The sequence below is a fragment of the Ursus americanus genome, chromosome 7 (genome assembly GCF_024610735.1).
Source record: "Ursus americanus isolate L20-20 chromosome 7, mUrsAme1.1.p, whole genome shotgun sequence".
Lineage (NCBI taxonomy): Eukaryota > Metazoa > Chordata > Mammalia > Carnivora > Ursidae > Ursus > Ursus americanus.
Genome location: NC_142133.1, coordinates 8,232,139 through 8,255,822, shown reverse-complemented (window position 1 = coordinate 8,255,822; position 23,684 = coordinate 8,232,139). Strand labels below are relative to the sequence as shown.

Sequence of the window (23,684 nt, the reverse complement as noted above, 5' to 3'; positions counted from 1 at the left end):
CAGTGAACAAATGAGGACAACCTCTAGAAGTACATTTTCCCCTAGGAGCCTCCAGAAGGAGCTGGCCATCGCCAACATCTTGCTTTCAGGCCGCAGAGACCCACGTCAGAGGCCTGACCTCTAGAACCGTAAGAGAATTAGTGGGTGTTGGATGAAGCCACTACTGAAGGTAACTTGTTACAGCAGCAACAGGAAACCGACGCAGAACTCATTTGCTCTCTCTTTTCACAGATGAGACCGAAGCCCATTCGCAGTCAATATTTTCATGTTTGCTTTGTGAATTTGTTAATTATGTAGGGGGACCAGATGACGTTTCCCCTCTATGAATAAGACATGAGAGTTTTTTTCTGTTATTGGCCAGCTGATAAATCCCAGTACAGGCCTTGGGATTTTAATTTTATGGGGTTTGATGGCTAAATTGATCCTGTGGGTTTGATAACCGTATTTTCTTGAATCCAAATGAAGGGCTCTCACCTGATAAGAATGAGTGAATTTATCCAGGTAATTTGACAGAGGCTGTCCCAGCAATCCAGGCACAAATAGTCTTTGTTATAATCTGTGATGTAGTGACCAACACACTCTCTGCTCCTCCACGCTCCCTTCTCACGGTTCCCTACCCTCTGGCCTCCACATCACAGGGGAGGAAAGGGAGTTGGAACCTTGCCACAGAGGTTTTCAGAAGATGCTGTTGATTTCTGACCCAAAATAGACTTGGGAAAGGCCTGGGTTCAAAAAATGAAGACTCATTGCTTCAATCCTTGCAATAAACATCCTGGGTTACTTTCACCTCAAACCTCAGAGGATTTCGAGATACTTCAGAACATTCTGTGCCTTGTCTATTTCCTATCAGCTGGTGGAGAAATTGAACCAAACACTGGTGATAGTGAGGAGAGGCCAGTGTAAACTGTGTAGACGGATGGGAAATGGAGGAATGCAGGGAGGGTAACCATTGTTCCATGAGGACTTTTGGTGACCGTTGGGTCTGAGGCATTAGTTCTTGAAAGGGCTATTCAAGCAATTCTTGTGGCTCCATGGTCACATTTTCCCATTGAAGAAGTGATGTTATGTAAATTCCTCTTTATGGATCACAAGATCAGCAGTTATACTTCAATATGGCCGACAGCAGACCGCATGGTTTCACTTCCTCTCTTTGGCTATATTAAGCTGTGGGCTTCCCTATGCTATTTAGTGAATACGATGCCAGCCAAGGCAAGGTTATCTGGGGCTGGTATGTTTGGTTGACCACAGAGAGAGCGAGGACAGGACTCAATTATTTGCATACCCTTCATCTAGGGATGATGAGGTATTTGGGAAATTTCCCTGCGGGGGTGAATTTACACCCTTGAAATTACTTGGCTTCACCCAAAATTTATAGCTCGAACTTTAATCAAACCATGTCAAAATTTGGGAACAGGGGAGCCTGGGTGGCACAGCGGTTAAGCGTTTGCCTTTGGCTCAGGGCGTGATCCCGGGGTTATGGGATCGAGCCCCACATCAGGCTCTTCCGCTATGAGCCTGCTTCTTCCTCTCCCACTCTCCCTGCTTGTGTTCCCTCTCTCGCTGGCTGTCTCTATCTCTGTTGAATAAATGAATAAAAAATCTTAAAAAAAAAATTTGGGAACAAAACCAAATATTCCCCCCCTTCAAGTGGTCCTTGGAGAAAGAATAAACATGGATACAGTGTAACATTTACCCTTTGGCCAACAAACTCCATTTTGGGGGTATTACAGCTTCCATCACAAAGTTAATACAGCTTACTCACCTGTGGTCCCCCTAAGTGCCTGGATCTCAATTTGCAACCACCTCTAAGTTTCCAACCAGGTCCAACATTGTATTTTTCTCAGATTTTGTTTACCCGATCTGAGCTGTGATTCCCTGGGAGCTCTCTTCCTTGTTAGCAAAGGATAAAGCTAGAGCCCATAGGCCCTTTTAAATTTGAGACATTTGTTCTGGATATGAAGGTCCTAAGACTTGTCTCTAAACATTTCTCTGTCTGCCTTTTCACCTGTAAGAACCCCAGTATCTGAGTCAATTAGATGGAAAGTGTCATTAAGGTTAGCAACATGGATTTTAAAGGACATTTGGGTAAGTGTTCTTCTCCATCCACCAACAGGGGGATCCATATTACACTTCTGCCTACACTATGCAACTTGGCCCAACCAGAGGACATGGGGATGTCCGGGTCCCATGCCTTGGTCCTGGCCAAGTTCTCATCCTCTCCCACGTGGCTCTCTGTTCATATCAAGGAGGGCGCTGGACCTGGGGGGTCGTGAAAGCCTGTCCGGGTGGACAGCAGGGGCCTTGAATCTGGTAGGGGGAGGGCTGACCTTGGGTCTGTGCGTCTGAGGACTTCACGGGGTCCCAATGGGCTCTGGGCAAGCTCCTGCAGCAACTGCGGGCCAGGCTCACGCCCCTTGGCTCCCTCCTCTCTAATGCCTCACAGCCTGGTGACTGGTGAGGGGGAAGAGGAGCCATTAACACAACCTCTGGGCCTGTTAGGGGGAGTTAGGAGACCTTTGTTTTGTACAGACATGACTTAGGCCCGAATTTCCATTTCCAGAGGACAAACTCTTCAGTTTGGCAAATTCCACAAGTGGTAATAAAGACTTAGAAAGTCACGCCCTTCCTTCACTTAACAATTAAACATCATATAAGACTGGGAACCAGGGGACTCAAAAGCTTAACTTCCCTTCTATCCCAGAAGGGATGTTCCATGGGGGCAAACATCAACCATCCCACTGGCTAAAGACCCGAAGACCTCCTTTTCTTTTTGATGGGGCCATGGCCAGCAAAATAGACATCACTTTAAAACCACCTCTTAGCTGGAAGTACGCAAGTTTTAGCGAGTCACAAAAAAATAGGGAAATTTACGCACAGTTTCCTTGGCCACTTCCCCATCTGAGTGATCACGCACCCAGTGCCGTCCCCCAGAGGGTGCTCCCCTGTGAGGAGGGAAAAGGTGTGTCCACAGCCACTCAGTCAGAGAGAGTGACACAAGCCCTATTAGGAAATCCCTGGAGGACGGGGATATAAATCCCTGCCTGGACTGCCGAGTTTCCACTGAAGGTAAAAGTCGGGCCTGGCAGCTTTCCCCAGGCGAGAAGCAACAAGGTCAAAGAATGCAGGGCTGCAGGTAAGAGGCTTTTGAGAGAGAGAGAGAGGGAGAGAGAATGAGAGAGGGGATGACAGAATGAGGGGGAGAGAGAGAAATCTGGGGGGTCAGGACGCTTGGGTTCCATTTTAGGATGGAACTTCAGGTGACTTTCCTGATGTCTCTGGACCTTGGGTGCCTTCTGTGGGTGACATTCCTCATCTCTGCAACCTTTGCTTGTAGGAAGGTGCCCCTGACTTTCTAGGGCTTTAGTGTCTCTGTCAAAAAAGGGCTGGATCTGAGGATTTCTGAGGATCTTCCATGATTTGAAGCAACAGGCAAAAATGCTGTGCAGAGAGGTCACCTCGGGGGAGGCTGTGCCTGTGAGGCTTACGCTGAATTTAGAGGCTTTCTTCCTTGGAAGGTCAGGGGGTTTTCTAGTATGGCATGTTTTCTTTTGAAAAGTAGGTGTAACTTTTCTAACACTCGAGCTTTCGGAGCTTGCTGAGTGCCAGTGCTCCGGGTTGTCTTAGAAGAGTAGCGAGCAGATCGTGGTGGTGAAGTGTGAGTCATGGGGCTAAAGGGTCTGTGTTCAAGTTCTGACTTTGCCTCTTCCTAGCTGTATGATGTCACACGTGTGTCTGTATCATAACTGTCTTTAAAAAATTCTATACTCTAGTGAGTAAGGGGTACCACTTGAATAGAGATCGCCTACCCAGAGGCCAGCTGCTGGCCAGTAATCGATAGCCAGGAAGCATTAAGCTTACCTTTATCCCTTGCTTTGTTCTTGTGAAATAAGAACACTGGGTACAATTTTTAAAAATAAAGTTGCTTTTTATCCTCAATTATAATTAAATAAATTGCACAATTTATTTTTAACCTCTCAGTGCCTCAGTGTCCCCCGTCTGTAAATAGTGAACTCGATGGGGAGGATCATAAGGTGGTGGGAAAAGTAAAAGAGTATGTATCATATAAGGCACTTGGAGTCGCCTGGCACACCGTGGGTGCGGCCGAAACGTTGGCTCTCACTCTTCGGCACTCTCTCTCTTGAATCCCTCCCGTTGGAAGGCCTTTGCTCCTTGTGGGAACCCAGCTCCCTCAGGAGCCCCCTACCTTGTGTCCCCCAGCTCTGCCACTGACGTGCTGTGATCCGGGTCAAGGCTGGCCTCTGTCCGGGTTTCCTCTTCTGTAATTAGGCAGTTGAGTGACTTGACCTTGCAAGTTCCTCGTAGTTGCTCGGGGGTCTGCGGTGAGATGCTGCCGGCTTCCCTCTGCAGTTCACCCCACTGCACCAAGCTCACTCTTGCCCTTCCCTGTCTCTCTGAGCTCTGCCATTCCAGGAGGGCAGTAGTTTCCTTCCCACCGGCTTGGTGTGATTGCCACACGAACAACAGAAAGAGCATCTTCTCTCACATCTCATTAGTTTTGTTCGGTTCCATTGCATTTTCTGTGTTTTAGCCTCTTTGGTTATCCTAAAAGGCCAGCAGGAGGCTTGGATAGGGTCAGAGGAGCTGGGAGGACAGTCTCTGCCCCATTTGTTCCCAGCTGCCTGGGAGCACCTCCCAAGTCCTACCAGCAGGTGTCCCCTCAACCTTCTGGCTCCCTCTGGAGTTCACACCCCAGCTGTTACACAACAATCCCCTGTGTGATCAAGACCCTCAGACCCCATCCCTCCTCCCCTCCCCAGGGTTAACAGAGTCAGTGTCACATGAAAACACAATGGACAAAGTGTGAGTTGTATGGGTTCGAGTTGTCTTTTTCTGTTGCCATCACAAGCTGTCTGGATGGGGGCACATGGTGATGACAGTGGCTTTGGCCAGTGCTTTTCAAACTTGAGGGTGCATTAGCACCCCTGAGGCTTGGTAAGCACAGACTGCTGGATCCACTCAGATTTCTGATTCAGTACTTGTGTGCAGGGTGTCCGAGGACTTGCATCTCTAAGAAGTTCCCAGGTGGTGCTGATGCTGCTGGTCCGGGAACCACACTTTGAGAACCACTTGCTTAGGTGATAACAAGAGGTTTTACATCCAGTGGCAAACTGACCAGGAAGTTGTTTCAGGACAAGAACCTTTTGAGGCCATTTTCAAACAGAACTTACAGAGACCTGATGGGTTTGACATGAGTGCTAGAGGCTGGAGGTCTTAAGTGGAAGAGTGCTATCTAACAGATGGACCAACAGGCATAAGCAGGCAAGTAAGTATCTCAGTTTCGGGAACTCGACCTCAGGCTCCTCTCAGTTTTGTTCTCCACTCACGAAGGAACACCGCTTAACCTAGGAGGGGAAGGGGATGGCAAAGGGCAGCAAACAGATGAAGGGACTATGGAAGCTTCTGTGGCCGGCCGATGGGGCAAACCCAGTGGGGCCATAAGAGAAGCAGTGATGGACCTGTTGATCCTCCAGCATCTCAGAGTCCCTGCTCCAGTGGTTCTCAGCCCTGGCCAAGTGTTACCATCACCTGGGGAGCTCTAAAAATCCCCGTACCATTAATTTTGGGGCCTGGGACCTGGGCATTCATAGTGTTTAAAGCCTTCTAGGCAGTTCTGATGTGTAACCAAGGCTGAGATCCACCGCACTGTTCCATCTCTTACACTCCTTACTGTCCCACCTTTTACTAACTATTCAGGGACTCCTCCTTTCCTCCTTCAGACCCTGTGTTCCGAACCTGTAATTTATCCAATGAGTTTCAGATAAATGGGCATTTTACTCACCAGTAGTGCAAACGAAGTCTGAAAATCCATATTAAACTCCCTACAAATGTTTCTGAAACATACTTTGGTTAAGAACCCCTATTTCATATTAAGCATAAATAATTTCCTAAACACAAGGGGGTGAGTGATTGTGGCATTTGATTGTGGGCCAAAAGAGTCTAACTTAAAACCAGTTATCTTGCTCTGCGACTTAGACATATAATTTAGCTTCTGGATGTTAGTTCCACTCATCAGATGACAGGGATGGGGTAGGGAGCAGAGGTTCTCTGCTGTTGTTAAGGATCTCTGGAAAGTATTCATACCACCCAAAGTTTTCATGAAACGTCAAGGGGAAATTTAAGAATACATGGACTTCACTGGGGATTTCAAACTCGAGTATACTCGGGGGCCAGGTAGTAAGTCAAATCTGTGAGGCTGAGTGATAAGGCCAGTGGCCAACTGGAATAAGCTCGTCTCTTGGGAGAGACATTGAGTGAAGATGAACATCAACATTCTGGCTGAATCATGCATACTCACAAGCTGAATTGGCCCAGATCCCAGTTCGTGATTTGCAGACTGGCTTTGACAGCTTCTGACAATATGATCACATACCCCTGAGTGAAAGGGATAAGGGGCAAATCCTGCCCCCCCCCACTTTTATTTGTATTTCCTTAGAGGAGTTATTTAACTCCTGTAAGGCCCAATGTCTTCATCTGTAAAATGAAAATAATAATATGTCATTCACTCAATGTTGGGGAAATTCAAGGAAAACTTTGCCTGCTGCCTGGCATTTAGTGATGTTCACTAAATGTTAGCTAGCATCACCATCTTCAATACCATCATCATCAGATTATACGATGCTGGCAGCAAAATTTCAGATACCACTCTGAAGGGTTGCGGTGATCAGGACACAGGGATTTAATGTAATCACCGCTCTCATCCATAGATGCCTATCTGCCTACTTTATAAGCCAATCTAAAAACCAGTGCCTCTCAATTCCCAGAAGTCTTGTTGATATGCCCATAATTCCAGTGCCTAAATCTCAGGTGGAGCCTGAGATTTTGCATTTCTTCACAAGTGATGCTGCTGGTCCACGGACCACACTTTGAGTAGCAAGAATACTTGGGCCAAGGTTTTCTAACCTGGGAGCAAGGAAGAAGTGAATGTAAAGAGTTGAATGGGTCCTGGATTTTCTAGAGCTAATATTCATCAGAATGTTTTTTTTTAATATCTGTGGTAGGCAGAATTCTAGATGACCCCCACTGACCCATGTCCTTGTATAATTTCCCCTCCCCCGAATGAGAGTGTAATATATGAATGTGATGGGATATCACTCTCATGAGTAGGTTTACCTTATACCACAAAGGAAAAGGAATTTCGCAGGTATGATTTAGGACCCTGACAAGTTGACCTGAAGTTAATCAAAAGGAAGAGCATGCTTGACACAACCAGGTGGGCTCTTTAAAAAAAAGGTCTAGAGGTCAGAGTCAAGAGGTCAGAGAGATGTGAACAACATCTGATGTTGCTCTATTGGCCTCGAAAAAACAAACTGTCTTGTTGTGGAAATGGCCACAGGGCAGGAAACGGTGGGCGACCTCCAGCTGCTGAGAGTGTCCTTGGCTGACAGCAAGAAAGTGGGGACCCCAGTTTATACAATCACAAGGAACTGACTTCTGCCAACAGGCACATGGAACAGAACCTTGGGCTTTGATAGTCTGTTACACCCTCAGCAGAGACTTCATCCAAGCTGAGACCAGGCATCCGACCCACGGCACTGCGACGAATGAATGAATGGGTGTTATTTTAAGTCACTGAGTGTGTGGGATTTCTACATAGCGATAGAAAAAGAATATGATGCCCTAATTCTTCTCCTTGATCACTGTGCATATCAGTCCAGGATATAGATAACCTAAAACATCTCAATAGCTTAATACAATACTAGTTTCTCTTGTTCATACTGTATCATTGTCATTGGTCAGCTGTGTCCGACCATGACAGCTCGTCTTAGCCACTTGAGGACATTTTCAAAAGAGAACTCATGGACACCGTCTGTTGGATTGTTTTGACATGGGTGCTGGGGTGGGAAATAGGTGTTTCTCTTACTTAACAGAAGGAGAAACAGACATGGAGACACAGCAGAGTGGATCCGTGGATGGAAGTAGACCTCGGCCTCCTGTGAGGATGACTTGATCATCCTGTGTGGCCACCCTCAATAAACAAGGGCTCAGAGAAAAGGGTGCTGCAGGGTAGGGCACCAGAAATGAAATGCATAGCTTGGAAGTGACCCATGTCTTTCCCACTTACTTTTCATGGCTATAACCAGTCATGTGGCTGTGCCTAACTTCAAGGTACAGAGACATGGAATCCTGTGTGTACCCCAAAGTAGAAAAGTACCAGATATTGGGGAGTATGAGTCTGTCAGCCATGGCATGTTGCTCAGTTAGGTTGGAGTGGCAGGAGAGGAAGCAGGCTCTCAGACTGTTCAGCTTCACAGATCTCTTCTTCGCACCGGTGGTCGGGCATCGCAACACTGAGAGTAGCCAGAGGGGATATGTGTGTGAATGGAACGCTGGCTCCCAGCCACAGAAGAGGGCGAAGGGCTTCTTGGGACTTTTGGGTCTGTGGAAAACCCAGTTAAGTCTGGACTGTCATCAAGCTAAGTTGTGAGCTTTCTTGTGGCAAGGGATTTCCCCACACAGTAGAGATAAAAATTGCTTGGGTTTTCAATTGTTTGTTTTTGCTTGACTTTTATCTGCTCGTATGGACATGCTGAACACAGGGTTGGGGAAAGTTGCCACCTTCTGTGACCCTCAGAGGACAAGCCATTCTGGGTGGGCATATTTTCCAGAGAGTGGAAGATGATCTTTCAGTGCATAAAGAGAAAATCCGCCCTTTTTTGACATCTTAATTTTGGAAGGAATTCTTTCTTTTTTTTCTTTCTTCCGCTTTCTTTCTTTCTTTCTTCTTTCTTTCTTTCTTTCTTTCTTTCTTTCTTTCTTTCTTTCTTTCTTTCTTTCTCCCTTCCTTCCTCCCTCCCTCCTTCCTTCCTTCCTTCCTTCCTTCCTTCCTTCCTTCCTTCCTTCCTTCCTTCCTTCCTTTCTTTCTTTCTTTCTTTCTTTCTTTCTTTCTTTCTTTCTTTCTTTCTTCTTTCTTGATTTTATTTAAAGGAGAGAGAGAGAGAGAGACAGTACAAGCAGGGGGAGCAGCAGGCAGAGGGAGAAGCAGAATTCCCCACTGAGCAGGGAGCCTATGTGGGACTTGATCCCAGGGCCCTGAGATCATGACCTGAGCAGAAGGCAGATGCTTAACCAACTGAGCTACTCAGGCATTCCTGGAAGGAAATATTTCTAAAATAAATGTAGCATGGTGGAAATTTATACTCACTGCAAACTGATGCCAAAAAATGTAGCTTTCATAACTTTTCTAATAAGAATCTCATCTGGTGTTTGAGGTCCCTTTTCATTAGGAAACGGGAATTAAACCTACTAGTACCATGTCATCTCCCTCTTCTAGCTCACATCTGCTTCTCTTAGATTTATTCAGTCTCTTTGGGGGTAAATGCTCGGGCTTTCAGAGTTTATCACTTCTTTGCTTTCTTCTAGCCAGGAAGGAGTCTGACAGTAGGGAAGCCATGTCCGCAGGGCATGATGGGGAGGGGGAAGGTGGCAGGCCACACTTGATGGCCTGGGGCCTTCACTGGTTTCCATGGAGATGTCCCTGGACCAGGCTGGTCATGGGGTGTCCTGCTGAATCTACTGCCGAGGTCTGCAGCTGGGAAAACCCATGGTCTGATCTGGCAGCTGGGTCAGAGCCACCACAACGGCCAACTTGGGCCCACTGTACCCCTCACTGGCTCCACAGGTTCTCTGTGTCTTGGCCACAGCCACATTCTCCCTTGGCTTCAGTGGCCACTTGTGCAGGTGATACTTAAAATATTTGACAACCGGCAGGGGATGAGCACCAACCAATCAGAACAGATGCTATAGTATCTGTTGCTGGACCATGAGGATCTCTAAGGAGCCCCAGGAAAGGCATGGTAGCAGAGGGCAGAGAGTCAGGGCTTCAGTAAATGATATTTATCAACTAGTGGAGACACGTTTCCATATTTAGCCGCAGTGCTCCTTATGGACTGAATATCCAGCTCCAGGTCACCTTGTCCTTCATCACGGCAGCCCCAGATTAACCCAGATCTCAGTTTATCTCCTATTCCCCACGGGAAGCACAGGGAAATAGCTGGATTTCTTCCCCATCAGCCTAGCAGGTCTTCTGTGTCTTTGTACTTGGGTTTTGAACTCAAAATCAGGAGGGGGCCAATATGCCTACTTCCTCTTGTGGTTTCCTTCCTTTAACCCTGGAGCCCCCCAAAGCCTCTTCTTCTACTTCCCCTTCCTACCAGGAAGGAATATGTCACATGCACTTCCTTCCCTCCTTTCTGAGGAGGACTTCACTCTTCCTTTTTCTTTGGGCCATAGCGGCAGAAGAATTGAAAATAGCAAGAAGAGAAATACACTGGAAGGTAATTAAATTCTTATCCTCATCACATACATTATGCATTGTCCAAACTAGAGAAAGAGGTTTCTGAGCAAAATTAAACTGTTCTTCGTGGTTCAGGGAAATTGTCATGAACGTCAGGTGTTTTGTGCTGTAACACCCTGATACCCTCAGTCGGGCACAGGGAGGTGGAGGGGACCACTGGTGTCTGCTCGAACGGCTTCCGATTGCTATACTTTTTGATTCTTGCACTGTCTTAATGTTTTTCTTTTCTTTTTTCCCCTTGCATCTATCTTAATGTCTTTCTGTCTCCTGTGTTATTGGGCCATCAGCTGCCTCTCCCTTCCCTGTGTGCTCTCTTCTGCCAGCCCAGTCCCTCTTTCTAATTTGCTGCTTCTAATCTGCTTTTTGATGAAGCATTCTGGGCGCGGACTGCTGCATAACAAAGTGCCCCGGAATTTAGCAGCTTACAGCAAACATTTTATTATAACTCACATATTCTGTAGGTCATGAATTTGAGAGGGGCTCAGCTAGGTGATTCTTCTGTTGCACGTGGTTTGATTGAATTCAAGCAGTGGTACTCGGCGAGTGAATAGACTCTTCTGGGGAGTCTAAGATGGCTTTACTCATATGGCTGGTGCCTTTGAGGGGATTCCTGTGAGGCCAGACATAGCTGGAACTGTGAATCAGACCCCCTACATGTGACCACCCCTGTGAGGTGGTCTCAGGGTAGTTGGACAGCTTACATGGTGGCTGGATTTCCCCAGAGCAAGCATCCCAAGGATGCCAGGTAGAAGCGTTCACCTAGCATCATTCTGTTGGTTAGACTCCAGTCACAGGCTGGCCCACATTCAACGGAGGTGAGTTGGACTCCACATTTTGATGGCTTAGTGGCGCAGTCACATTGCAGAAGACCACATAGGATGGGAGATACTGTTGTGGCCATCCTTAGAAACTATAATTGCCACTCTGAGAAGCGGCAACAGTCATAGACACAGAGAAAGAGGTTCTGCAAGAGAGCTGCCGAGGTTCTTCTGTGAGTAAAATATCCATGCCTTTGTGCCAGGATCTGATTGGCTCTCTTTCAGCTGTTCAGGTCTTTTTGTCTTGTTTCCTCTGTCCGAGTTATATTTCAGAGGACAAGTTTTCTGGATGACTGATAATTCAAATATCTGAGGCGTTTACTACATACACTCAGATTATAGGAGGTTGAAAGCCACCTTCAGCTTAAAGGGTATGCTTCCTGTCCCATGCCAGCACAGAGTGTCCAGTTCCTAGCTAATGTTACCCAGCGGGTAGCCCAACAGAGCTAGAACTCCCATCCCCAGGAGAACTAAGAAGTCTTGAGTCCTGGCTCTGCTATTTGCTGGATTTGGGACTTATGCAAGTGAGTTGATGAGATTTGGTGGTTATCTATTAAGGCCCCTGACTTGGTGCTTAAGAAATTGAAGGGCTGAAGCCTAAGTGCAAATTCCAGATGAATTTAGAAACCGCAGGACTTATAGCTGCTGGAAGGAACGTGGGAGCTCTCAGCAGCTCAGCCCTTGTATTTACTTGAGAGATGAAGAAACTGTGACCCAGATTGGGTAAATTGCTTAGTGTCTGTCCTAAGCTCACATAGCTAGTTAATGATAGAGTGAATCCAGCTTCCAGGAATCCTGCTCTATGTGCTTAAAGTCTCTACCATGAAGATGTCCGTCTGAATGAAAGCATCAGAATGCCATGGTAGGCGCTGACTGTGTGTGCATGTATTTATGACTGCGTGTTTACATGTGGAACACACTTCTGTAATATGGATTTAGGCTTCAGGCTTATTGATTCCACTAGGTAAAGTTGAACACCTTTCTAACAGTAACTGGTGTTAGGTAAATTATTGCCTATGATACCCAATGTTCTCCAGCTGTGGGATGGACCTTCAGCAGAACTTAGTAAGAAAGCATACAGTGGAAGCTCTGACTTCTCCCTCAGTTCTGTCCGTTGTGTGCTCCTGAGAAAGTTACTCACACCCTGAGCTTTGGGGTCTGCGTCTGTAAAATGCTGACGAGAGCCACCACTTGTCGAGTGCTTTCTCTTTGCCAGCACTGTGCCAACCTCTGTACATATCACATGCCAACTGACCCTCCCGTGCTACATGCCAGGCTGCAGCCATCTTACAGATCAGCAGACTGAGCCCTCAGAGGCAGTATGATCTACCCCCTGGCACCGAACCATCCAGCTAGCCCACAGGGGAGGCAGGACTCACGCTTGCTCTATCAGACTCTCAAGTCCATGTGCTTTTCACAGTGCTCTACTGTAGAGACTCCCTAACTCTCAGGACTGCTGCGACATGCAGCTAGACTTCTGAGCTGCCTCCTGGGGTGGAAGGTGACCAAGGAGTAGAGCTTAGGGGAAGGCACATTTGCATTCTGAATTGACAGAAGTTTCTGATCATGTGTACTTTCCAAGACTGGAAGGGTCCGTGTAATTGAGGGGTAAGCTTGGCCATCTACGGAGGATGCTGTGTTTGGGAAGACTGTTAGGGTGGGCTGCTAAGCTTGATGGCTTGTGGAGCCCCCTCCAGCTCCGGGTTCTGGTGCTTCTGCAGAGCAGAGAAGGAGTACCAAGGCTGAAGATTGTGTTGACTCAGATTTGCATTCCACTTTTTCATTGCATTAGCTCTGTGGCCTTGGCTAAGTTACTTAATGTATCTGAGTCTATTTCCATTGCTTCATGTTTATAATGGGGATGATGCACTCTACCAGGCTCATTAGTTTTGTCCTCTGGAATTGCTCAGAGCAGAAAATTCCTCTTACGCAAGTATCAGGCTGGGAGGACTTGAAGCCTGGTGGATTCATACCGTGGGTGCCAAGGTCCTCATGGCTGGAGCTTCCACATCAACCATTTTGCAGGAGGATGGCAATTACTCTGAGCTAGAGGAGTGGCCTTGTGGGGGGGCTAGGCTTCTAGAGGGCCTGATGCAGGAAGAAGGTAAAGAAAGTGTCTTTGGTTGATGGGCCAGTCTGCTGGGGGCTCTGGATGATTCAGCCTTACTGGGAATGCAAAGTGTGAACAGAGGATTCGAATGAGTGGGGAGATGAGTTGGGTTGATTTACCGTATCTCTTTGTCAATGTGTTTTGGGGCAGAAATTGGCCAAGTCCCAAAGGTTTGACTGGAAAAGCACTTTTAGAGAGAAGGGATACTTGTTGGCAGAAAGTAAAACACAAGAGAGCCTGTAGCCCTTAATGGAGCCAAGTCTTAGCTTCTCTAAGTTTTCCCCTTGAGAATGAGCCCATCATGGCCTAAAGATGGGTCTTCCTGTGCCATGGCTCTCAGGAAACAATCCTGTCTCCCCAGACCCCACCAGGGTCAAGGACATTGAGGTGTTCTCATTCTGACACGGCCATGCAGACCAGAAACAGTCCCACCATACTGCACTGAATTCCTCAATTGTGGGTGCATGTGTGTATGTTGTGTGTGTGTGTGTGTGTGTGTGTGTGTGTGTGTGTGTGTTGGGGAAACTAGCCTCTCTCTTTTCTGTAGAACCAAAAATAATCTGTGGACAATCCATCAAGGGTTCTTCTTTGTGCCAGTATATTTTCAAAAAAGCTGCCTTAAACCTGGTCTTATATTTCTCTGCCTCTAGTGTCAGAGAGGCACTATTTATTTATTTATATTTATTTATATTATATGATATTATTTATTTATATTTCCTTATTCCCCAAATTCTTCATATCCTGTGCTTTCCAGAGACTGAGTTCAAAATACTTCTTATTTTGCTTCTGCTTTGAATTTTAAAAAATTTCCAAGCTTCACTTTGATGCAAATATTTATTTTCCCATGGGTGTCAAAAGGTTTTATAACATATGCTTGCCACAACACGTGTCGGTTTTTAGGGATTTATTTTACAAACTGGAGGTGACGAATGGTATGCGTCAGGCCTGATAACTATTTGACTTCATTAATATTCAAGATCTGTCACCTTTGGTTTGCTTTTTTGGATGACTAGACCTCCTGACTCAGATGGACAGCTGCCTACAAACTTCCGGTAACAAGGTGAAAATAGAAATAAAGATACGTTTAATCTCAGTGAATTAAGAGATATATTAAAATATACTATAGAGTAAGATGTTGAATCACTTTAAATGCCTGAAGATTTATCTCTGGAGCTATCATTCTATCACTTACCAATTTGTTCTTAGTCTGCTGAAAAACGTGTTCCTCCGTGCATTCTAAAGTCTTTAGGGGTGAAGTTTGAGGATGTCTGCAACTTTCCTGTGTTCAGGGGAAAAATATGTTTATATATGTGCGTGTGTGTGTGTGTGCGCGCGTGTGTGTGTGTGCGCGTGTGTGTGTGTGGAGGGAGAGAGAGAGAGAAAGGGAATAACACAAAATGTTAACAATTGGTGAATCAAGGTGAAGTACGTACTGGTGTTATACCATTCTCTCACCTTTCTAGTCTAATGGAACTTTTCAAAATTCAATGAGAAGGTGAAGCAAACAGCTACACACTCTTAGGCTATACGTACCGTCCGTGATCAGGAGACTGAGCCCAGGGAGCTGGGCTCTGTGTGGTGCCAACAGTTCTTCCCACCTTACTGTGTTCTTTCTCCTTCTTGAACTCCTTACACATTGTTGGTTATTTCCTTCTGCCCGGCCCTGCTTTTCGTCTCATTCCTCTGTTTTCAAACACTAGGTGTATGACTACAAAAAAAGAAAAGAAAAGTCACTCATATTCTTGGAACCAGCTGCCTTTAAAATTTCTTTCTTTCAGTAGGAAGGTCAACTCAGATGCAAGCAGAAATTTCAAATTGTCTCTAATTTAAAGATACATTGAAAGAAAGTAGGGCAGGAGAGGAATGTTTTGCTGCAAACCTCTGCCGAATGACTTCTTTTTCTTTTGAGCCTGCCAAAGACTTACTACTTCCCACACGATGGCAATTTTGGTTCCAGCCTTTTCCTGGGGTTCTGATTATTAAAAATGATCACTACTCTGTGTTTGTGGTTTAATTGCCTGAAGCCACTTCCTGAAGAGGTCACAGTAAAGCAGCTGTTTTGCCAACACAGTTGGAGGGAAACCAACACGATTCCCTTGGCTGCAGGGGTCCCTGAGGGGTGGGGTTGGAGGAGGGCTGAGGGTTGATGGGGAATGGGCATTGCTTGAGGAGGACAACATTTTAGGATTTCGTTCCACTGGAACAGGGTCCTTGTTGAAACACCTCTACTTCTCACCCTGACCCACACCTGTGATTTTGAGAAGAGGGTTAATGTCCAAGGCGCTTTGAACACCTGAAACACCTGAAAAGGAAATCGAGGGGCCTAGATTTCTCTAGGACCCTTTCTGCTCTGTAGCTCCGTGAAGCCTCAGCTAACAACTACCCTGGGATGGACACAGCCTGACTTTCTGACATAAAAATAATTTTAAACTTGGTTACAAACCACATAATTCAAGGCTAAGCCTGCACCTGACTTGGGGGTGCTCCCGTCCGAAGGGAGGCTGCTCAGCTCCCCCTGCCTTTGAGTTGAAATGACTTCTTAGGTCAATCTGCAGAAACTGTTTGAAACTGTTGAGTATCAGAAAGAGGACTGGTGACAACCCTACCTGGAAGGGCTCCTTCCCCTGGGGTCCTTTTCAAAATTTGGAAAGTTTGCATATTGGGATTAGGTTTTGGCTGTGTATGGCAGGAAGCCTAAACATGTAAAAAAAAAAAAAAAAAAGTCTAGGGTGGGAGAGCAGTTCCAGGAAGCCAAGACACCAAGGACTCATGCTCCTGTCTTGTTGTCCCAGGGCTGTAAGCAAGTGGCATGCGCCTTGTGGCCCAACATGGTGGCTGCAATCCACCCACCACATCCATACTGTGCCAGCAGAAAGGAAGAGCAGTGGAGACTGTGAAGTCTTTTGAGGAGACTTTTAAGTCAACTTCCCAGGAGAAGCCTACTTTTCCACCTATGTTTTATTGGCCTTAATTCTGTCATGTGGCCACTTTTAGTTGCAAGGGAGGATGGGAAATGTAGTCTTTGTGTGGTCTAGTGATGTGTCACGGTGAGTCAGGGGTTCTATAATTGGGGAAGCAGGGAGGATGGATATTAGAGGGGAAACTAGCAGCATCTGTCATCGAAACTATATTTTTGAAGAGTAAGGGCTTTGGAATCAGTAAGTCCTTGGTTTAAACTTTAATCCCTGCTTACTGACTGTTAAGATATTAGTCAAGCTACATAACCTCCTTAATCTCATCTATTAAATGATCTGTCAAATTGGCATGATATTCACATGATGGGGGTAAAATGAGAGAATAGATGCTCAGTGTTCAGCTCCGTAGCTGTCACTATTGCACGTGTCCCTGTGTCACCATCCTTGACTTCATTCACTTATTCGGATCTGTGGTTTTGGTTATAAATGTGTATTTGATTTCAACTTCTTTCATATTCTTTCTAGAGAACCAGTGAGTCTGGCTGGGACCAGTACAGTTGGGGACATGAGACGCTAATGCGGGTGCAGAGGACAAGCAACTTGGTCAAAGTTGATGTGACGTTTATGCTAATCAAGTGGCCTGGTTAACCTGAGGCTGGGGTTAGTGGTTAAAGTTACAGGAAGTATTTGTGTTTCAGAAACGTGTGAATGACAGGACCGTGCAGAAGCAGGACGAGTTTAGGGGAAACAGCTCCGGGGCAGACAGCCAGCTAAGGGGAAAATCTCAGGTCATTCACTACCCACTCCGGCTCCTCATCATCAGAGGGGGCGTTCAGACTGCAGCTCTGAGCACATGGCTTCTAATGAGCGAGGGTGTCTAGCATGCAAGGGCTACTTCCTCAGTTTGCCAACCCTGCCCTGGCTACTTAACGGCCGTTGGGTTTACTTTGAGACATTCAGAATGATATCTGTTCCAGGAACAGGGAACAAGTTAAATTTTACGGAAATTGGGGAGGGGTGGTGGGAGGGAATTTTTTTTCTTTTTTTTTCCTGGACTCACTCATCACTACCAAATCTCTGCTAGGTTTCTGATCATAAATATTCCCTGGTATTTTCTGGAACTGGATATCTTGTAGGCCTTTAGGGCTATGAATAAGACCAGGCCTCTGTTCTCAAGGCTGTCTCCACCCTTGGGGAGCCAGACGAGAAACAGGCATGGTAAGTGTCTTGGTTGTTCCCACGTGTTTCCTCTCGGGCCTAACTTGGAACTCCTCCCCCAGAGGTGGGGGTAATTTCCCCGCCCTACTGATGGCAGCTCTGGCACGGGACTTGCTTTGGCCAATGGAATGTGGGGCAGACCGGAGCGAGCTCGTTCTGGGCAGGGCGTGGAGTGCTCTTGCCCACATTGCTTGCGTTTTTGCCACAGCACAGAGGAGGATCCTCTCCCAGGCAGTCATAGGTTCAGGGAGGATGAGGGACACATGGAGCCGACTTAGACCCCACCAAAAGCCTGGAGCCAAGCCTAACCCAGCCTGATCTAGGTCAGCCAACCCCCATCCGATCCACAGACTTGAGAGCCAGAATCGTTTTACCCCATTGGCCTGATCGCCATGGCAATTGTTTTACACATTTCAGTGTTGCGGTGGCTTGCTGGCAGATTGTTGTGGCATCGGTGAGCTAATACAACAGGTACTTACGATATGGTGTGAGAAATGCAGGGGGGTACAGAGGGCACCTGCGGCTCTGGTCTCGGGGAGGTATGTGGCTAGGAGTGCTTCATAAACTTGTGTAAGTTAAACACTGTTTGGACCTTATTTTGCTCCCCCCGCCCCGGGATGCTCTACACCAGAGAGTTAGGGTTATAGGTAATCCGTCAGTGTATGTTGGACTTGTACGTAAAGTCAGAGCTAATCCATAAAGACAATAGGAAAAGTTCTCCAACAAGTAAAATAGGAGGACCTTTTGACTTCTAGTGATTAATTCACTCACTCATTCATTCATTCATTCATTCAACAAATAGAAGTTAGGGATACAGCTGTGAATAAAATAAAGTAGGATCTTTGAGCCCATGAGCTGGCATTCCAGAGGAAGGATACACGGTTGATGATGAATGTCGTAGAGAGCAATAGAGCAGGAAAGAGAAATGTGGAGCATTGAGGCCGAAGGGTGGTGCAGTTTTACACAGGAAGGTCAGGGAAGACCTCACCACGAGTGATGCTTGGGTAGAGCCCTGAAGGAGGAGATAACTTGAGCAGTGGCCATAGCTGAGGAAAGAGCATCTCAGCCCAGGGCAGGGAATGCTAAGGCACGCTTCAGGAGAAAGAGACAGGATTCGGAACATCTATTCCAAGACACCTTCTAAGTGCTCTGGGGATTTCATGTTTAGCGTGCTCAGTGAATATAGCTACTGAGGAGAAACTCCAAAACTTTGGTGTTTTCTTGTTAAAAAGTCTGGGCAAAAAGGTTTTCATCATCAGGTGAAGCCTCTAGAACCTGCTGCTGGGACCATCTTCAAGGTGTTCTCTCCTTAGCTGTGTGTGGCTCCTGGTGACCCCTCCATGTCCTCCTATAGGCTACGGAGTGCTGGACCTGAGATCTCTACCTCCTTTGTCCTCCAGAAGTTTCCAGAAACAATGTTCATCTTGTACATGTTGATAATGAGTATTTCAGCCTTCACCATTCAGCCTGAGGAACACACAGGTAAGAAAGGAATCTTTCAGCTGAAGAGGGCTTGCCTGCAGCTTCTCTGGGGAAAGCAGGTTTATCTAGTGAAGTTTGTTGTTTTCAAAGAGCAAGGTGGGACAGATGCTTTCTCCTGCCCAGCTCCTCTGTTGCATGGTGCTTGCTCTGGGTATCAGTTATTCCTGCCAAAGAGTGAGCCAAGGAAGTGGTGTTTTGCCCTCAAAAAATAACACTTTTGGATTTAAACCACATGTCTTGTCACAATGAAGCTCTTTTTCTGTCTGAACTGAGCCAAGATCTACTTTGAATGTTAAGGAGTCAACAAGTGAAAAACACGACCCAAATATTTAATCATTTTTTGTCACCATGTGAAGCGTAACTTTTCCCACAAAATTTAAATTGTAATGGACAGAAGCCCTAAAGTTGTTTTCGGGAGTTTTGAAGTCATTATAACAGGAGGGGTTAATGGGGCCCCAGGGTGCAGGCCACTTGTTAGGGGCACGCGGCTTCTTCAGATGTGCCCATCAAAGGAGGTTTTGGACCCAAAGCCTGACTGTGGTCTCCTTGTCCTTCGGTAGCTGCAGAAAACTGCCAATTTCTTGGCAAGCATTTCAAAACTGACTTCAGGGTGGAAGGGGAGCCTGTGGTCCTGAGGTGCCCCCAGGTGCAGCTCTGGTTGTGGGCATCTGTCAGCCCCCACGTCAACGTGACATGGCGTAAGAACGATTCTGATGGAACGATCCCAGGGGAAGAAGAGAAGCGAATGTGGATCCAGGATGGTGCTCTCTGGATCTTGCCAGCCTTGCAGAAAGACTCTGGCACCTACATCTGCACTGTCAGGTAAGCCCCCACAACCCCTGGGACTAGGGTAGGGAGTGGGTCTTCTTCCAGAATGGGCATCTGCACGATTCTTCAGTGATGACCTGGATTTCAAAATCTAGTGTATAGGTGACAATCTACCTTTGTCCTCTTCACTGTTCCTGAATACCTCCTACCCGAGAGCCTTCCCCAGATGCCTTCATGGCTTTTTCTCTCCCTTCATTGAAGTCTTTGCTCAAATGTCACCTGTTCAGAGAGGACTTCCCTAGGTACTTTACCTAAACCAGTACTCCTGACACTCTCTCTCTTTCCCCTGCTGGTATTTTCCCTCACTTGACACACATGTGTTTACATATTTAACATTGTCTACCCCATTAGAATGTAAACTCTAGGTCGACAGGGACTTGATCCATTTTGTTCATGCCTGCATCCATATGGACAGAAGAAATTGATGTAGAACACTGGATGAGACTGTAGGAAAGCGTTAATCCAACTGCTTACTGTACGTGTGAGGGGACCAAGCTCACTAATAAAGTGCTCCCAGGTGGTGGGTGTGGAGCTGAGACTGGAACCCACAGCTTCTGATGTGGGGCGTATCCCCCTTCCTCTTTGTCCTTTTGGTTTTTTAAAAAAACATAAAAGTTATCATTTTATCCCTTTTTACATGACAATTCCATGTGGTAAGCACATTCACATTGTGCAACCGTCACCAGCGTCCGTCTCCAGAACTCTTCATCTTCCCACGCTGCAGCTCTGTGTCAGTTAACCACAGACTCCTCTTCCCCTCCCCAGCTTGCAGCAGTCCCCATCTACTGTCTGTCTCTGCAAATTTGACTGCTCTAAATACCTCATAGGAGTGGAGTAAGACAGTATTTGTCCTTTAGTGACTGGCTTATCTCACTGAGCACAGTGTCTTCCAGGGTCATGCATACTGCAGCGTGTATCCGAATTTCCTTCCTTTTTAAGACTGGGTAATATTCCATTGCATAAATATACCATATTTTGGTTAACCATTTATCTGTCAGTGGACAATCTACCTGCCTTTTGGCTATTGTGAGTAATGCTGCTCTGATCATAGGTGTACAAGGATCTCTTTGAGTCCCTGCTTTTACTTCTTTTGGGTAAAAACCCAGGAGAGAATTGGTGATCATATAGTCATTCTATGTTTAATTTTTTGAGGAACCATCCTATCGTTTGCCACAGTGGCTGCTCCATTTTTCCTTCCCACGAGCCATGTATGGGTTCCAGTTTCTCCACATCTTCACCAACACTTATTATTTTCTGGGTTTTTCTTGGAGAGGGATAATAACCATCCTACTGGGTGTGAAGTGATATATTATTATGGTTTTGATTTGCATTTCCCTAATGATTAGTAGTGCTGAGCATTTTTCCGTGGCTTTTATTGGCCGAATCTCTATTCAAGTCCTTTGCCCATTTTTAACTTTAAAATTTTTTTGTTGTCTTATTATTTTAAATTTCTTTTAAAAAATGAAATATAATTAACATGCAGTGTTATGTTAGTTTCAGGTGCAGAGTATAATGATTCAACAGCTCTATACATTTCTCAGTGCTCATCACTGAGTATATTCTTAATCCCCTTCAACTGTTGCTCCCATCCCACCACCCATCTCCTCTCTGGCAACCACCAGTTTGTTCTCTGTATTTAAGAATCTTTTTGTTCATCTTTTTGTTTCTTAAATTCCACCTGTGAGTGAAATCATATCGTATTTGTCTTTCCCTGGCTGATTTATTTTGCTTAGCGTGATTCCATCTAGATCCATCCATGTTGTTGCAAATGGAAAGATTTCATTCTTTTTTATGGCTGAGTAATATTCCTCTGTGTGTGTGTGTGTGTGTGTGTGTGTGTGTGTGTATGTGTGTGTGTATCACATCTTCTTTATCCATTCTTTAATCGAGTTATTTGTTTTTGAATTGTAGGAACTCTTTATATATTCTGGTTATCAATCCCTTCCCAGATATATGATTTAAAACTATTTTCTTCCATGCCACGGGTTGCCTTTTTACTCTTTTGATAATGTCCTTTGATGCACAAAGTTTTTTAATTTTGACAAAGTTCAATTTATCTATTTTTTCTTTGGTGGCCTGTGCTTTTGATGTCCTAGCCAAGAAATCATTGCTGTATCTAACGTTGTAAAGCTTTGCCCTGTGTTTTCATCTAAGAATTTTTATAGTTTTAGCTCTTATGTTTAGGTCTTTGATGCATTTTGAGTTTATACATGGCGTAGGGTAATGGTCCGATTTCATTCTTTTGCAAGTGGCCATCCAGTCTTCTAACACCTTTTGTTGAAAAGACTGTCCGCATTCAGTGGTCTTGGCAAAGCTTGCTGCTTCATGCAGAAGGAGGTTGCAGGTGTAGTTAGTGTGGGTGATTTCACACCTTGCCTGGCTAAGTTCTCCTGCAAGGAGTAGGGCAGACTGGGGACTGGTGCTCCTGCTCTTCTCTTCAGCTGCTGCCTGTATCCTGCCCTCGGCCTCTGCCCACTCCTACCAGCCAGCTTTAGAGTCTCCGTACATCTCATAAACCTGTTTGATTCAAGGAGAAACTGTACCTATGAGTATTTTCATTTAGAAAGAGAATCGAAGATAGCACAAGGGAATTACTGGTGAATGGGAGAATTTCAGACAATATCAGCCCCAGTCCTAGATGGTGTGTGTGTGTGTGTGTGTGTGTGTGTGTGTGTGTGTGTGTGTGGTGTGTTGGAGGGGGTGCGTGGGTGTGTTCAGTCCTGTCAGTGAACCCTGCCTAGGAAACAGGTAGGCAGTCTCTTATTTCCATATCAGGGAAATGTGGATGTCTGATTTTACAATAGCTACAAATGCATGGCTTTTCTTTTCCTTTTAGTGGAGAAAATTCTAATGTTTTCTTAAGGAGCACTACTAGGACAACTTATAGTGTGGTAGGAAAAGAGTGGAATTTGGAATTAGAATGGTATGAGTGTGAATTCTAGCCCTCTCATTTTCTAGGCAGTAGGACCTTGGTCTTCTTACTTGGCATTTATGGATCTCAGTTTTCTCCTCTGTAAAGGGGTTTGTTAGGAGAGTCCTGTGAAATCACAGCATGTGAAGCACCGTAGAAGATGGTTCATATATACATGGAAATGCCTTTTCTTTCCCAAAGGCAATACTTACTGACTACTGAAGTGATACTATGCAAAAATCAGGGAGATGTGAACTGCGTCGTGTTTGTCTTAAAGTTTGTTTTTATAATCTATTAAAAAATTGTATCTAATAACCCTTATTTTATTTTCTATTCTTTTTAAAAAAAGATTGATTTATTTATTTTAGAGCCAGGTGGGCAGAGGAAGAGGGGGAGATAGAGAATCTTGAGCAGACACGCTGCTGAGCTCAGAGCCCGATGCAGGGCTCGATCTCACCACCCTGTGATTGCGACTTGAGCAGAAATCAAGAGTCAGATGCTCAACCACCTGAGCCACCCAGGCGCCCCTTTATTTTCTGTTCTTGTAGAAAAAGAGAGATCTGAGATTGAGGGGCCAGAAGAAATCCCAGGCTCAAGGTTTGTTAGCATGTGTGAGGGTCTCCCTGGCTGATCCCCAGCATTCTCTTCCAGCTCTAAGATTGGGGTTCCAGCAGAGTGAGAATCACCAGCAGTTGCCCTAATACCCTTTGGCAGGTATTAACACAGCCATGTTCCTGTGATTTTTATAATCTTCGGATCTAGAACCCACTTGGCCTTTCTGTTAGCCAGGGTGGGCAAGTTACGCTGCTTAATCAAACAGCCCGCCAATCTCAGTGGCTTAAAACCACAAAGGCTTATTTATCACACATGCAGCAAGCCTCCAAGCCCATGATGGGCTGGCAGACAGTCAGGAACCCAGACTGAAGGAGCAGCCATTATCTCAAATGTTATTGGTTGTCGTTCTGGAAGGAGATATGCTCTAGAGTGTCTTGCTTGGCTGTGGAAACTTTGGCGTAGAAGAGACACACATACATAACATTGACTAGAAAAAGTTGTATAACTGCACCACCCACGGTGGGGCCACGAT

The 23,684-nt window shown here is 45.8% G+C and overlaps 1 protein-coding gene across 1 annotated transcript in view; it reads left to right on the top strand.

The window, feature by feature from the left end:
• The first annotated feature begins 2,963 nt into the window (after nt 1–2,963).
• IL1R2 (interleukin 1 receptor type 2) overlaps nt 2,964–23,684 on the top strand; it is a 33,816-nt gene continuing 13,095 nt past the window's right edge. Inside the window, exons 1-3 of the mRNA XM_045771813.2 lie at nt 2,964–3,133; nt 18,731–18,858; nt 19,419–19,680. Coding sequence (XP_045627769.1) covers nt 3,120–3,133; nt 18,731–18,858; nt 19,419–19,680 — 404 coding nt within the window. The 5' untranslated portion in view covers nt 2,964–3,119. The remainder of the gene's footprint in view (nt 3,134–18,730; nt 18,859–19,418; nt 19,681–23,684) is intronic.